General features: G+C 43.9%; 1 protein-coding gene across 10 annotated transcripts in view; it reads right to left on the reverse strand.

Annotated features, from left to right (window-relative positions):
- Positions 1–17,385, reverse strand: part of AKAP13 (A-kinase anchoring protein 13) — a 336,674-nt gene that overhangs the window by 53,070 nt on the left and 266,219 nt on the right. For all 10 annotated transcript variants that reach the window (XM_047862510.1, XM_047862509.1, XM_047862506.1 and 7 more), the window contains 2 exons: positions 8,269–8,311; positions 6,372–6,504 (listed from right to left, as the gene is read on the reverse strand). In XM_047862510.1, the coding sequence (XP_047718466.1) occupies positions 6,372–6,504; positions 8,269–8,311 (176 nt within the window). The remainder of the gene's footprint in view (positions 1–6,371; positions 6,505–8,268; positions 8,312–17,385) is intronic.

Below are 17,385 nucleotides of genomic sequence, written 5' to 3' on the forward strand. Positions count from 1 at the left end.
AGTGTTTGGGATGCAAGTCAGGAGTGCGGTCCTGGACGATGGTCTTTGAAAGTTGTGAGCGTTCGGGCTTCATGAGACACACTCCGGGAAGACCGGGCAGGCCAAGCAGTTCTGTCAGCGGCTTGCTCAGCGGCTGTTCAGACCGATGGACACAACATCCCAGGACCAACACCTGGAAGAGGCTTCTGAAGCTGCAGGAGGGGAACGTGGGGCAGCCAAGAACGCTGCTCCTCCCCCCAAGCGCGGCCCATGGAGGACGCAGGCCACGAGCTGAGGGCCGGCTGCAGGCAGGGAGCAGGAAGGACAGCAGCCCTTCTCGCGTCAGCCTGGGGCAGCAGGAAGCTTTCCTCGGGGCGGGGGGGGGGGGGGCTCTCCTCCAACTGCTTCCAGCCACAAGTATTACCGTCCCCCACATAGACACACACCACTGTTGCAATCTAAAATAATCCCTGCAGGACAGGTACCCCGAAGCGAGCCACTGTGACAAACTACCAAGCACCTCATACTCTGAATCAAGGCCTCTGTGTGCGTTACCGCACCCGATTCCATAACTGTGAGGTGAAGGGAGGGCATCGCGCTGCCCGTCGTACACCCGAGGAGATCAGGATCACAGACACCAGCTCTGAGCAGCTACTATGCGCCAAGCACCACAGATGGGAACATACACCCAGGGAAGAAGCCATCATCTCCACTGCACGTTCAAGGACACCAAGGCACAGGGTGTTTAATACTACAGTTGAGCCCACATGCCAACCACGGCCCCACTGGAATGCAGACCCAGATCTGGCCGACTCCTCAGCTCTGCTCTCTTCACTCCTCTCCACTGCCAAGGGCTGGAGAGGTTTGTTGACTCACAGAAGGTCACACGGCAAATGATCGGCAGCCCAAATCACAACCCAGGCCTTCTGACTTCCTAATTCAGAACCTGTCCACCATACTGACCTGGTGAGTGCTGGCCAGGTCTGATTCGTGTACGGCCCTTGGTTAACGAACGAAACACGTATCAAAAATCTAAGAGCCAAATTGCTACACTTTAGAACCACAAAAAGGAGGACAAGAAAGGGAGAAAAACAAACTACTTCACTTTACAAAACAGGAAACTGTTCTTAAGTGAAAATCAGTAACGGCTGAAGTACGTACGTAACATTCTAATAACAAGCAATAGCAAATGCAGTTTTTTCCAAGTATTTCTCGCTCTTAACCACATTTGGCCACAGGCTTCTCCATGCGTAAACGTTAAACTGAAAAGCATCTGCCTCCTTGCTCAAGAAAGCTAATGCGTGCTCCAAGAGCTGAGAAACTCATCTACGGCAACTAACATGCTCTCCAACCTCACAAAGCTCATCAAATCCGAATAAGTAATAAATAATACCCTCATCCTTCACAATAATCCAAACTAGTTCTTCCAAGGATAAAAACAAAACAGTAACCTAGCCACCATCCCCCCCCTGCCTCCCGGTCTCTTTCTGTGTTAGGATTTAGTGCCTTAAAGAAGTCAGGCTCTTACCTCCCCATGTTTTGGTCCTGTGAGTCTCACTGTTATGAGGGGTACTTCGTGAAACCGACCCCATTTTACCGACATGATTCGACCCCCATGCCAGGAAGCGTGCTGTCACAGAAGGAGGGGCGCATGCCGGCAGGGCAGAGCGTAGCAGCTTCGAGCTGCCATGAGAGAAACCGTAAGAGGAAGCCAGGGACTGGTTGAGAAAGGGAAGGAGGGAGGGCTGAAGTTGCTTGTTTCCTTAAGACAAGCTTAACCATTTGCATGCTGCCAGGAAGGCCAAGTACCCTGGAAATGAAACAGAACGAAGTCCCCAGAATGCAGTGTGTGTGGACGGTGCTTCGGCCACACGAGAGTCAGTCTGGAAGGACTGAGGCCAATTAACACTTAGAAGTTAAGGAACACATCTTCTATCTGTTTAGAAAGACTCCTCATGGTGTTGAAATCGGGATGCTTCCTAAGAACACTTCTCAGTGAGGTCTGCTTCGCCTGTGGTCGAGTGGTGACCCATTGTTTTCTGCAGTGTGACTTCTGCGTGTTCAACAACGGCTGGGGAAGTCGGCGCCCACGGTATTTCAGGGAAGGAGGCAGGAAATAACTACACTAGGGGACTCAGAAGGAAAACGAGTTCTCCCTTTCAAAACCTACTGCTTTAGACAAGCCATTACAAAGACAAGACCAGAGAGCACTCTGGATGACTGCGAAACATGCTGGGATGAAGCCACGGCCACGCTGCCCATGTTTAATCAGAGAAGGGAGCAGAGAGGGAACTGGATTTAACACTGACTCCAGCCTTGGCACACGGCTCCTCTGCACGGCTGACGGGGTCGGCTCTTTTACGCCGAGCACGGGCACGCCGAGGTGGGGCTGGATAGGGGCAGGTCTGCAGGAGCACAGCCCTTGCCCCAAAATGCCTACTTCAAGTCAGATTAAGAATTCGTGTAAACGTATCTGTCCACGTATCTCCCGGCTAATCTGTGAGGAGGAAAGCTTAGAGAAGAAAATCAGTGGGACAGGCTGGTTTAAAGGGGGTCACTTCACTCCCTCTGCGTGAACGGGATCACGGTGCACATTAGTGTTTAAATAGTCTGTAAGCCAGCGAACTTACTTACCGGCAGGAAGCGGTACTATGAGAAGATGCTAAAGACAAAAGCAGAACCCGCCAGTCTTCCTGTTACACTTCCTGTTTAGGCTTGCCCCCGTTCTAAAAAACATCCAATACGCTTATCTAATTACATGTCGGATACTGCTAATGTTTTAAAAGGACATATGAAGGGCCAGAACTCAATTTCTCAAATCCTAGATCTATCTACCTAGATAATATCTATACACCTATCTACAGAACTCCATGCTACAGGCAAAATGTGAATAATCTGTTACACAGTGGCTGACTTTTGGCTCCTTAGAATATTACTTAAGAGTTGCCAACATATAAATCGACCCTTAAGCACATATAATAACATAACAATGAACAGTGGGCTGTATCTAAGTTAATAACAACAAACTATTTTCATGAGTATATCTATCATACCTAATTGTAAGAAAAGTAAAAATTTCCAAACCATTCCTAGAGACTCTGCTAAGAATTTACAGGTAGCAATTTAATATATCTTCACTAAATGCTTTAATTTTTCCTTTAAAAGAGGAAGGACTGATTATACTGTACACTAGGTTAATAAAAATAGGTTAGATCTCTAATAGTAGCTCTTTTAAAAATAATTTAAAAGCAGTAAAACCATTATTTTCAAAAGAAAAACTAGTATTAACATCCACAGTCACACTTTCAATTGTTTTAATGTTAGGGAGAAATGACATTAGCCAGTAGTTATGAGAAACGGTAAAGTGCGCATCATCACACTAAGAAAATACTTATTTTTGTCATCGTTTAGAGAAGGAAATGCTTCTGTAGGGGAAAGCTCTAGCTTATCAGTGCAATGGCATATTAAGTCAGGGCATTTAATGTAACTGGACGTAAAATGTATCATTTCACTACTTCCCCTACTTCTTACTCTCTTTTGGTGCATTGACACAAGTGAGCTCTTCCATATGAAAGACGGTTCACTCTTAACCTTCTTGATGGATGTGGCCAGTGGGCCCTTTTCTAAACACCTGATAATGGGAAATGGACTGCGAGTCCATGTTTCAGATTTGTAATTTTCTGAGGGTTTCCACTGCTAGAGGCAGCACGAGCCCCCAAAGGTCTTGAAGCCAAGCGTGAAAAGAGGAACCAGGCTCATTTTGCAAAACAGTGTTGTCATTCTGGCAAAGGAGATGCTCAGACACCAAGGGGTCGACTGATAATGGTCTCTGCCAGACTCTGCTCTAACAATTTCCTTCCTTTGTCCTGGCCTTTCTCTTCATTCTACTAGCAAATGCCAGTTGTTTGAAGTTATTTATGAGTGAGCAGGAAATGAAGTGCACTAATTGCTGGAAGTCAAAGAGGTTCTGCCCTAATATCTAGTTCTGTGACCTGAAGCATAGCTCTCTGTACTTCAGTTTGTAAAGTATGGAGGATGGGATGAGACTTTTTTTTATGTTTATCTATCCATTTTTGAGAAAGAGAGAGAGAGAGAGAGAGAGAGAGAGAGAGAGAGAGAGAGAATATGAATGAATGAATATGAGCAGGGGAGGGGCAGAGAGAGGGAGACACAGAATCTGAAGCAGTCTCCATCCAGGCTCTGAGCTGTCAGCACACAGCCCGACGCGGGGGCCTGAACCCATGAACCATGAGATCATGACCTGAGCCAAAGTCGGATGCTTAACTGACGGATCCACCCAGGCGCCCCTGGGATAAGACTTTTATAAAGGTCAGGTTCCAGCTTCTAAATTTAGTCTTACATTGTTTATGTGTGTTTGTGTCCTCTCACTAATGCGATCAGTGGCGTATTCACTGCTCTGCCCTGAAAGTCAACATCCCTGGGGAGATGGATGGGAAGGGGACTCTTCACTCATTTACTGGTCTTCCAAATGAAGACCTCACAGTCTAAAAACAGAACAACGACAACAAAACACACTTGAAAGCATCCAAATAGATCATAAAATTTCTCAAAGACAATGATCTTTAGTTCTTTAGGAGCATTATTAGCACCTAGCAGAATGCTGAGGCTACAGAAGTCATTTGATGATAGTACCTAGCTAATCTACACTGATCTTTGCCAAGATTTTCTTTTGTTGATGCCAGCCAGGGTCCCAGCCAGCAGTGATAGGTACAACAGGTAAGACTCTGTTTAAGCCTTGTTGCCAGTATGCAGAACACTGCTAAGCATTCTGTCCTGAATTTAACCTCAACCCTATGTTTTTTAATTATGAAGTTAATACTTATATACAGGATTATTCTGGAAACATCCTTGCATCTTTCCCTGCGCTTTCCTGACTGCCCCACTTTCTCCCCTTCTGCATCCAGGCAAGAAAAATGAAAACACAATTTCGGTGGCAGGTTTTGTGGAAAAACTCCTCTGAGTCATCACTGAACCTAGTATTGGCTAAAGGAGAGGCAGCTTATTTACAAAACCCGGTAAAATACATGGGCTCTACTTCCAGCAGCCCACTTAACTGAGGGCCTGAGAGGCTTGTTACATTTGGTGGCAGGCGGCTTGGGGAGAGTGTGAGGGGTATACTTTCACAACAATATTCTTGAGTTCAGCGTTTGTATTCCCTTACTTCTAAGTAGGTACGGATGTATGTGTGTGTGTGTGTGTGTGTGTGTGTGTGTGTGTGTGTGTATGGACATGCCACAAACACATGTATACACACATGTATATATAGTGATTCCTTAGCAAGAGCTTGTCACTGATTTCCATTTAGAAAAAAAAAATTTTTTTTTTTTTAAAGATATTCCTTTATTTTATTGGAGGCTGGCTGGGTGGGTGGGTGGGTGGGTGAATGGAAGGTAGAAGGTCCTCTCCCACTGAGGTGACACTGAACTGATTTTGGTTTAGCACTGGGAATCAGTATAAGAAAAGGAAACCCTTGTCTTCCTTTCTTTTGAAAGTACATTGAAAAAAAATGAGAAGAGTACCTGTCTCTATGTGGGGTTATTACAGGTGGTTTTTATCTATTTTTGTATTTCGAATATTCCCAGGAGTATGGAAAAAATAAACAGACAAAAAATGTTTAAATATTTTAACGCATGAAAGACAATACCCTGCAACAGCCTCATAGTCAGGACTAAATTGAAGAATCCACTTTTGTCTTAAAGTCTCTTATAATTTTCTGTGGGGAAATTCTTCTTTTTTTGTTTTTATGTTTATTTATTTTTGAAGGAGAGAGAGACAGAGTGTGAGTGGGGGACGGGCAGAGAGAGAGGGAGACCCAGAAGCCGAAGCACAGAGCCCGATGTGCGGCTCAAACTCACGAACCGCGAGATCATGACCTGAGCTGAAGCCAGACGCTTAACCAACTGAGCCACCCAGGCGCCCCAATCCTTCTAACTTCTAAACCCAAATGCAAATATTTTCAATCTCCTGATCTTGGCATAAAATCCTCAGGTGCATTTTAAACCCAGTTTACTGACGAAGGCACGTGGTCGAGTATGGGATCGGAATCTTGGTTCCACTGCTGTGAGCAGCACACACTCACAGGGTAGCTTACTCCCAGGAAGGGGAGAACAGGATCTCCTCATACGGCTATGGAAACGATTACGTAAAATAATACATGGAAAGCTCTTAGCATATAGTAGAAACCCAATTAGCGGTATTACCTCTTGTTGCTATTTTTCTTCAAGTATTAGGCCATTTCAAGGATTATCTCTGTGCTTATTCCCCTACGTCCTCATTATTTAATTAGGTATTGGGTGCATGCAGGCTGTGACAGGAGCCTACAGATGACCAACGAAGGCCATCACGCAAGGAACGCCCCCAACGGTACTTACTCTGCTCTTCTTACTGCTGGACATTTTATTCTTGATGTAGCTGAATGTGCGGCTGACTTTTGTTCCACTCTTGCCTTCAAAATCTTTCTTGGAGGGGCTTTGAGGCAGGAAACTATAGGTCTCTTCTGTTATACTAAATAAAAACAAGAAGAGTGATTTTTAAAAAAGACTACAGAAATTTTTAAAAAGCAAACACAGAGCCAAAAAATACAATTCTTCATAACCATGTGTCATTTTAGCTACAAGTCACAGTCAACTTATGCACACACGTGACAATGGGCAGCAGAGGAACAGACGGACAGAGGCTGCTGAGCGGTTCCACAGAGTAAGACCTGAGAACAGAGGACACCACCACGCTGGTCCCAAAAGCAAAACCATTCTGGTCCCAAAAGCAAAACCATTCTGGTCCCAAAACCTGGCTAAGTTTTCTTGTGTCGGCCATCAGTGTTTTAGTAATAGATTTTTAGTGGCCTGGTGTGAAAGAGCCTGTCAACTATTCATTTATTATTTTATCTGAAACTTCTTAATCTAAAATAGCACTCAATTTATACACACCTTTGCATCAAACAGGTGCTAGAGAAGACACTCATAAAGACAACAGAAAGATGGACGTGTTAATAAAGGCTGTAAAGGACTTTTTATGACTGAATGCACATCCAAATTCCCTGAAAGCAGAAACCACACACCGTTTTTTCAGTCTTCTGGCACACTGGACAATCAATACTGGTGCACACAGCTTTGCGCGATTTTAGGAGGGAGGAGAGTATAGAAAGCTCCGCTGTAGGAGTTTCACCCAGAGCCAGGGGTACTGATCTACTGGTTCAGGAAGGCCACACGGGTCCATCACAGACGGACATGTTTGGACCTCAGGAAGTTCACAACGGTGGACTTCCTCAGAGAATGGGGGGCACGTGTAGACACAAGCCATTCCACAGAAAAGGAATCTACTTACACTACGTTCCCCAGGTGTTCTACAATCGTTATTTTAAGAACTTTTCCACAGAAAAGCCGTGTCTACCTCAAGGGCCTCTGTGAAAGGACAAGGCACCCCTCAAGAGGGGGAACAATCCTCTTCAGGAGCTAAGGTCTGTTTATACATGAAGTACTGTTTACAAAATAAAGCAGTCTGTTATTACGATAAGGGGGAAATGGTGTGAGAGCAGCGTTCCAGAGAAGACAAAGGAGAAATAAAGTACGACAGAAATACAAAGAGAAGCATTCATACTGAGAGTTCTGGATCACTGAGTCACAACCGATGCCCCTGCGAAAAGACACATGTTCAAGTGCAGGGCAGTAATCAGAGCCCCCACGATGCTTACATTAGAATATTTTAGAACCCCATAAGCATGACAAGAGGAACAGAAGAGTAAACAATGAGTCAAAATACAAACCTGCCTACTGTCAAGTAAAGAACCAATTCACTTACTCGGACAAAGCTATGAGCCATATCCGTGTAGGCAGAAGAAAATGGCTTTAAAGCTTAAAATGGCTAAGGTACAGTTCCCTGCACGCATGCACACGCAGACACGTGTGCATACGAATACACACGCGTGCAAACAGTGAAACAAAATGTTGTCAGGCTTAGGGCTTAATTCTTAGAAGCAGGGTACACAAGTTCATAAAGTCGAATACAAGTGTTTCCTCTCCTGAATAAATGCAAACCTTTATCGTCAGGGCAGTGTAGAGAACAAAAGGAAAAAACTACTGGAGACATTATTTAAAAACGAAAGAGAGTCTTCACTACAAACCACTTGTAGCCATTATTCCAAATTTATCACTTAAGGAAGTAAGAATCCAACGAGCTGAATTAACTTCTCAGTTTACTTAGTGAAATGTCATAAGACATTTTGGGTTTCCTTCATCTCGGGAAAGGAGTAACAAAATAAACGTGCAGTACCTCTCGGTCAGGTTAGCACTGGTGCTGTGGAAAGGCCGTGAATCTGGAAAACAAAAATGGCAGAGGAACAGTTGGAACCAAAGGACGGTGCCCGGGTGACAGATAAGAGGCTTAAAATATTTACAACGACACACGCAGAGCAGAGAGAGCATCCAAAAGCCATTGTACAGTGCCTTCTCCTAAGGGTTTGGAAGAAGGAAAAATTCACCTCGAAACTCAGTATCAGAACTGGAAATAGGCAGCAGTAGGCGTGAATTCCCCACGACAAAAAATTTCATCCAAGAATCACATCACTGAGCAAGCCCCAAATCAACATTTTTGTCCCCACGCTCAAACACACACGAAACATGTTTAATTCCTGTTCTCGTCAACGCTCCGTTTCCATAGGCCATCTTTCTGAGATGACATCACGGGAAGAACACAAAATCGAAAATGAAATATCATTCATATTCTGTTTGCTGTTCATTTTGCTTCCGTGGATTTCCATACCAAAATATCTAGCTACCATGTACCTGCTGTTTTCCTGAGTATTCCTGGAAATGGATGAGTGAAGAGGAAAAGGGCACCAGAGCTGGCTGTGTGTGTGTGTGGGGGGGGGGGGAGGGGGTGTCTTGGTCCTGTTACTGATTTGGGGTGAGATCTCTGCATTTCACTTCCTCATCTGTGAAATGAGGGAGATGAAACCGACGGTGTGGTCCTTGCCAGGCTGACACTGATATGGCGCGTACGGCAGGTGCATCCTTCCTTCCTCCATCACCATCGGAGCATAAACTGAAGCGGGTCATTAGCACCCAGGCTAAGGCACACAGCAGAGCAGTAAGTGGAGAAAGCATTAGGAACACTACGATACCTTACCGACAACATGCTAATAAAGCTGGAGCTACGTCAGGACTTAGAGGAGATGGTCTCAATCATACCACGATGAAGGATTTCCAGTTTTTAGATCAGGCACGGAAATACTTTGTGTGTGTGATTCCAGGCGGACAAAGGCCGCTCAGTACAACTCCTGTTACAGTATGAACAAAACACACACCTTCTCTTGCAGGTGGGTTTCAAGGACTGGAGATGACCAGGAGTAAAACCCTCATTTGACAGAGATCTGAAGATGTTCTACTACCAGATTACCAGCATTTGAACTTAAATGTCCAACCTGTTCTAGATTCTGATTAGAAATGCAAAATGGTAGTTGTTACTAAGTGAATAGCCAACAAGTAGGAATAATAGATAGGAAACTTAACAACCAATTCTAAGTCTTCAGAAGAGTACTTTCTATAGCTTTTCCTTTTACTTACTTGGGTTCTTCTATTTCACTTACAATGCATGGTCATCGAGATGGGCAGAGTAAGAGTAAGATCTGGGATCTGTTCCCTAGTTTCTGCATGATCTAGGTGTGAAATTGTCAGCATTTTAACCTCAGGATACCTTAATTTACTTAAACAAAAAACCAAGAGTGTGGTTTAGATCAGTGGCTTTATAACCTTTTGCACCCCAGGAACCCTGAATGACAGAAGCAGCATTAAACTCTCTCAGGTTGTCAGGCTCTGTTGTACACTAACTAGAGCAATTACTTAGCAAGTTACCAACCTAGTAATATGAACAAAGTGAAAGCAAAATCCATAATGAAGAAAAACACCAACTAGCACAGGATCTGGCCAAGAATCAGCTCCCAGTAGATTTCTGCCGAATAAATTAGAAACTGAACAAATATGTGATTGAGTACTGGGAGAATCTAGGACTCTGGTAAGGATTTCCAAACTTTTCACTGCTGAAGAAAAAATTCATTCATTTACTATGACCTCTTAGATTTGGTTGTGAGAACAGTGGTTAACCAACCAATGCCTCTGAGATTCCTGAAGGGCCATCAAGTTTTCAGTGCACCTACAAGTATAAATTAGCCAATGATACCTCTACGGTATAATTACAGACAAAAGCAAAGAAATCTGTCACTGAAGTCAGCCTACAAAGTATTATGGCAGGTAAACAGTGTATTTCAAGTAGGATTTTCTTAAAGTCTTGAAATAACCTGCAGACATAATATACTAATATTCCAGAGTCGGAACTACTGGATGGACCGGGTCAATGGTTTTTAAAGTGCGTTCCATGGAATACTAGTCTCATGAGATGTTATCCACAGTCAGGCACATATTGTGGTTACCTAGCTAATGCGTTTGGGAAACACAACTTATTGAACACTGCCTTGGGAATTCACAATGTACACACTAGCATCTGAAACCAGCTTAACTGGACTTTTCCTCAATTTATCTGGCCATGAACCAACCCCTTTCTTTCCCTTCCTCTCCCCTCCACCTCCAGAATTCTCACTGGTATTTCAGCGTAAGGAACACATTTTGAAGAAGGCTAGATACCTGGTTCAAAGGTTTCTTCCAGCTTCTATACTTTTATAATTTCATCCTGTTGGATTAGCTGTATAACCAGTGCCGTTCTATATTAATAATTTTGTCTTAGAGGTAGAAGAAATACCACTGGGACCTTGAACTTCATCTGCCACATGTGGACCTATGTCCCCAGGTACACAATACTTTGAGATGAAACAGACTTGACAATTTCTGAACAAAGTTGTAAGCAGATTTTCACAACTTCCCTCCTACTATAACTGGTATAAAGTATCTTATGGTGTGCCTATTCACTAAACATCTTTTCATTATGAAAAAAGTACTGAATATAAGATGACTTCCATTTAAGAGAAATTAAACTTTATGTTACTGTACATAAGGTACTTTCTTTTAAGAACAATGCAAAGATGTCACCCTCAGCTTAATATTGATTATAAAATTTTAATATTTAAATAAATAATTAGATACCTAAATACTGCTGAAATGTAGGGTCGGCAAGTGGTAGGGAATTAGGTTGCTCAATTATACAAATATTGTAATTCTCTGAGGCTCCTATCACAGTAAAACCTTGGATTGTGAGTAATTTGTTCAATGAGTATTCTGCAAGACAAGCAAACATTTCTAGTAAATTTCAACGTGATAAATGAGTGATGTCTTGCAACACGAGTAGTACATGATGCCAGATGTCACATGATCACAACTGAGCCAATGGTTCTTGAAATTCACTTTAATATACAAGTGCTTTGGATCACAAGCATGTTTTTAGAATGAATTATACTCGCAAATCAAGATTTTACCGTAGTTATATGAAAACAATTCAGTATTTACCTTTATACTAGAAATGTTTTTTTCCATTAAAAATAGCAACCCTGGAATTTTCCAGAAATCTTGCATAACTGAAAAGTGATGTTCACAGGGGGTAGAATTCATTTCCTTTCCAAGCTTACTAAAACCTTATAAAGTTTTTTTTTAATTTTTTTAATGTTTATTTTTGAGAGACAGAGTGTTTAAAATTTAGGCATTATCAAATAAGAATATATTAATCTGAAATCCACACTGTAGTAAAAGGATTGAAAAATAAAAGTTCCAAAGGAGAGAAAATGGGAAGTTAGGAAATACATCTATAACTCTTACTCCCTAATCCACGTGGTGTAAACTCAGAGGAAAGGTATTTTTATCTTCTTTTTTTGTTCTTTTAAAGTAATCTCTACGCTCAATGTGGGGCTTGAACTCACAACCCCGAGGTCAAGAGTTGCAGGCTCTAGCCAGAGAGGTGCCCCAACAGAAAGGTATTTTTAAAGACAGGTCTGAAAGGTGAGAAGAAAAAAGTTTAACATTAGCTTTTAAATATCACAGGTGGATATCTAGATATCTGTCTCATGAGACCAAAAAAAAGCAAAACATGGGAAAATGAAATTTACACTATCAAATAGAAAGCTTTGTGAAACCAGCGCTCAGTATTACAAAAGGTACAAGGTGGGATGGGAACACCTCCCCGTGCCCTGGAATCAGGCCACTAGATCAACCAGCGCACGTGGCATATAGCAGACAAAAACTGTTTCATCCAAATTAATTCTCAAAGCAAAGCAGGAAGACAAATGGTTTAGAAACAATGGCATGCAAGGGGGTACAAATCCCCAGTTTCTTAGAACCAAGCTGACAGCATTTTCAGCACTGTCAGACCCTGGAGAACAGCCGTGGACACTACAGTGGCTTACTTACTACGCAACTCCTCCTCGCCATCACTGGAGTGAGAAGAGCCAAGAGAAAAGAGAGTTTTAGACTTAAGGAGATGTGGAGAGATGCGGACGGAGAAGGAGACCCGCCTTGCTGGCTGCATCCGTGGCTGGGCTGAGAAGTAGGTCAACACGAGACATTAGAGAGCGCCAACTGTACCGGGACAAAGTCAAAGGCACCTGAGACCATGCTGAACAGAATAATGTTGCTAGCCTGTGTGGTTCCAGGAAAGGCCTGCCTAGTGAACAACGTATTTATTCACATTTTCGTCTTTACTTCTGAGTATGTAGAATTCTAATATAGCTTAAAAAATTCATCCAACAAACACGTACTTGCCAGAGTAAGAAAACAAGAAGTCCATTATTTTTAACGGTCATAATTTATAGCTGGAGTTGTTTTTCTTGAGAGTGGAAACATCTGGAGTAGTGGTGTTTCTCAGGATTCTGTGTTCAGCTCTCTTCTCCCTCACCCCAGACCTCCTCACGCCGTGCCCTCCCAAAGTACAAGCTGAATTCACTGGGCTGGTGACACACACCTTTCCACCCTCAGGCCGTAGCTCTCCCTTGGAGCTCAAGATGTGTTCATCTCTCTCTGCTCACCTCTGGGTGAGGGAGAACGTGAGTGACATCTCTCTTCTCCACACCCACCCCTCCTCCTGTATTCCTTTGTTTGGTAAGCGGTACCTAACATCTAATGAATTGCTCAGAACAGAGACCTGGGCCCCATCACTGAATGCTTCCATCTTGCCTCGATTCAGTTATTCTATGTGTTCTAGAATTCTCTGAACATCAACTTCTCCCCTAATGCCACCGTGTGCTCTCACCTGGATCTTGCAGTAGCCTTCTCCTGATCCATGACCTTTGCTTCCCCAACACTTTCTTCAGTGTGGTCTCTCTGAAGTGTCCGAATCAACCTACTTTATCAACTTAAATCACTCCACTGCCCTTGGACAAGAAACCCCAACCCCTCGGCCGTGCTTTCCACATACGGGCATACCTCGTTTTATTGTATTCTGTTTAACTGAACTTTATGGATACCGCAATTTTTACAAACTGAAGGTCTCTGGTGACCTTGTGTTGAACTAGCCTATCGGCACCAGTTTGCTAACAGCATCTGCTCATTTTGTGTCTCTGAGCAGTCGTGATAATTCTTGCAATATTCCCAATGTTTTCACCGTTATTATATTTGTGACGGTGATCTGTGATCAGTGGCCTATTATGATTGGGGGTGCTACACACCACACCCGTACAAGACAGCAAACTTACGCGATAATGACCAGTCATTACTCACCCTGCCCGCCTTGGGCCTCCCTGATCTCTGAGACACAATATTGAAATCAGGCCAATTAATAACCCTACAAAGTCCTCTAAGTGTTCAAGGGAAAGGAAGAGTCACACGTCTCTCACTTTGAATCAAAAGCTAGAAATAATTAAGCTTAACGATTAAGGCATGTGGATAGCTGGGACAGGCTGAAAGCTAGGCCTCTCATGTCAAACAGCCAAGTCGTGAATGCAAAGGAAAGTTCTTGAAGAAATAAAAAGCGCTTCTCCGCTGTACACACAAATGATAAAAAAGGGAAACAGGCTTATTGCTGATATGGAGGAAGTTTTAGTGGTTTGGATCAAAGATCAAACCAGCCGTAACATTCCCTTAAGCCTAAGCTTAGTCCAGAGCAAAGATCTCTTCAATTCTGTGAAGGCTGAGAGAGGCGAAGAAGCTGCAAAGACAAGTGGGAAGCTAGCCGAGGTTGGTTCAGGAGGTTTAAGGAAGGAAGCCAGCCCCACACATCCAAGTGCAAGGTGAAGCGGCAAGGGCTGACGTAGAAGCTGCGGCAAGTTCTCCGGGAGATCTGGCTGCGATCCTTAATGAAGGTGGCTCCCCGGATGACAGATTTTCAGTGTGGATGAAACAGCCTTATATCAGAAGAAGATGCCATCCAGGACTTTCATAGCTGGAGAGGAGAAGTCAGTGCCTGGCTTCAAGGCATCGAAGGACAGGCTGACACTCTTGCTAGGGGCTAATGCAGCTGCTGACTTCAAGTTGAAGCCAATGCTCAGTTACCATCCTGAAAGTCCTAGGGTCCTTGAGAACTGTGCTAACTCTACTCTGCCTGTGCTCTGTCAATGGAACAAAGTCTGGATGACAGCACATCTGTTCACAACTTGGTTTCCTAAATACTGTAAGCCCACTATCAAGACTTACTGCTCAGAAACAGAAGATTCCTTTCAAAACAGTACTGCTCATTAACAATGCACCTGGTCACCCAAGAGCCTGGATGGAGATGTATGAGGAGGTTAATGTTTTCAGGCCTGCTAACACAGCATCCGTTCTGCAGCCCGTGGATCAGTGAGTCATTTTGACTTTCAAGTGTTATTACTTAAGAAATATATTGGGGCGCCTGGGTGGCGCAGTCGGTTAAGCGTCCGACTTCAGCCAGGTCACGATCTCGCGGTCCGTGAGTTCGAGCCCCGCGTCGGGCTCTGGGCTGATGGCTCAGAGCCTGGAGCCTGTTTCCGATTCTGTGTCTCCCTCTCTCTCTGCCCCTCCCCCGTTCATACTCTGTCTCTCTCTGTCCCAAAAATAAATAAACATTGAAAAAAAAATTAAAAAAAAAAAAGAAATATATTTTGTAAGGCAACAGATGCCATAGACAGGGATTCCTCTGATGGATCTGGCCAACTTCTGGGAAGGATTCACCATTCTGGGTGCCATTAAGAAAACTGGTGATTCCTGCAAAGAGGTCAGAATATCAACGTGGACAGGAGTTTGTAAGAAGCTGATTCCAAACCTCATGGATTGAGCTGTTCAAGATCTCAGCAGAGGAAGTCACTGCAGATGTGGTGTGGAAAAAACAAGAATCAGACATGGAGCCTACAGAGGGCACTGAATTGCTGCAATCTTGTGACAAAACAACAGATAAGGAGTTGCTTCTTATGGATGAGCAAAGAGAGTGGATTCTGGGATGGGAGCTACTCCCGGGGGAGGTGCTGGGAATTTGCTGAAATGACAACAAAGGATTTAGAGTATTATCTACACTCAGCTGATAGAGCAGCGGCAGGTTTTGAGAGGACAGACTCCAATTGTGGAAGGTCTACTGTGGCTAAAATGTTATCAAACGACATCTGACGTCATCACATGCTACAGAGAAATTTTTTGTGACTGGAAGAATCAATCCACGTGGCCAACTTCGCTGCTGTCTTATTCTGAGAAATGGCCAAAGCCACCCCAACCTTCAGCAGGCACAGACACGGAGGCAGGACCCTCCACAGGCAAAAAGATTACAATTCACGGAAAGCTCAGATGATGGTTAGCATTTTTTAGTGATAAGGTATTTTTAAATTAAGGTATGTGCACTGTTTTTTTTAGATATCATGCTGTTGCATGCTTGACTAGAGCATAGTGTAAACGTAACTTTCATATGCACTGGGAAGCCTAGTGATTTAGTAATTCATCTGACTTGCTTTACTGTGATATTTGCAGGGGTCTAGAACCAAATGGTTAAGACCTCTGTGGCATGCCTGCGTGAACTCACCCAGTGAATTCCCAGTCTTCTGCTGGCCTCAACTTTGAGATGACTTCATCCCAGCGAGCATTCTCTGTTCTAGGCTCCTGTACTGTCCCATGTTTTTTTTTTTTTTTAATTTTTTAAATGTTTATTTATTTTTGAGACAGAGAGAGACAGAGCACCAGCAGGGTAGGGACAGAGAGACAGAAGGAGACACAGAATCTGAAGCAGGCTCTAGGCTCTGAGCTGCCAGCACAGAGCCCGGCACGGGGCTCAAACCCACAGACTGTGAGACCATGACCTGAGCTGCAGTCGGACGCTTAACCGACCGAGCCACCCAGGCGCCCCTGTACTACCCCACGTTTCTTACATTCACCTATTCTCTGGTCTGTGAGAACGCGGTGAGGAAAGCAACTGTATCTATAAACTCACCTGTCTCCTACACCGTGTGGCCTGGTGCCTGCCAAAGAGTAAATCAAATGCTCACTGAATGAATACATTAATAAACGAATTTCCCTTTGTCAGGCTTTCTGAAAGCTCAGTGTCCTAAATGAAATGAAAAAGCCCTGTACGAACTTGACAGTCACATAAATACTACGTGATGTCAGCTTACTGCGGGCAGCCACGTCCAGTAACAGAGATCCAGGACTACTGGCACAACTACGGGTACGCCGGCTCCTTGGGCAGTGACGGCCTAGGACGAAAAGTAAGCTACCATCTCCATGTGCTTGCAAAAGTCTTTCCAAACGTGAAGCAAATTCAGGAAATGAAAATGAGCTCTCTTCTTATACCAGATTCCTTCCTTTGTCACAATTTCATGGATCATCTGGAAAAACCTATTTGTAGGACTATCTAAAGGAGGATCCTCAACATATATGTTCTTTGTGATAACAAACCCTGAAAAACAAAGGGAAAGTGACTTCTCGTTAAGAAGCCTGTGAGTTAAAACATCTCTCTAATGGGTACAAGTCTCCTTTTAACATCACCACCACCAATGTGGTTAGGGCTCTTCCAGGAACACCACCAAGCAAGCACCTTCTCCACTGCTGGTAAGCATCTCCTGAGCATAAGCCATGAAATGTGTTAAAATATACTTTGGGCAAGGATCATCTGTAATAACTGAATTATTCTGCATGTATAGAAACAAAATTTATGCTTAAGTTCTATCAAGAAACCATCTAAGTCTCCTGGCAAGCTGGGAGTCTCCACTCCATCGTCTCTGATGCAAGAAGGAGAAATGGGGCCACAGGTCCCCAGGAGCGGTCTCTCTGAGGGCAGTCCTCCCCGGCATTCTCCCCATGATGCAGGTAGCCTTGGTGCTATTGTGAGTCCCTAAAAGATGAGCTGGCAAGATGCATTCATCACGCTCCCTCCCACCACGACAGCACAGCCAAGACATGAGTGAGGACAGCTTCCCCACCCATTGTGGTTCCCAAATAAGCTGTCGCCTGTCTACTTCCCACCCCAGAAAATGACACAGAAATACATTAGTCACTATCTTGACTCAGTATTTTCCTCTGC

This window comes from Prionailurus viverrinus, chromosome B3, assembly GCF_022837055.1.
Source record: "Prionailurus viverrinus isolate Anna chromosome B3, UM_Priviv_1.0, whole genome shotgun sequence".
NCBI lineage: Eukaryota > Metazoa > Chordata > Mammalia > Carnivora > Felidae > Prionailurus > Prionailurus viverrinus.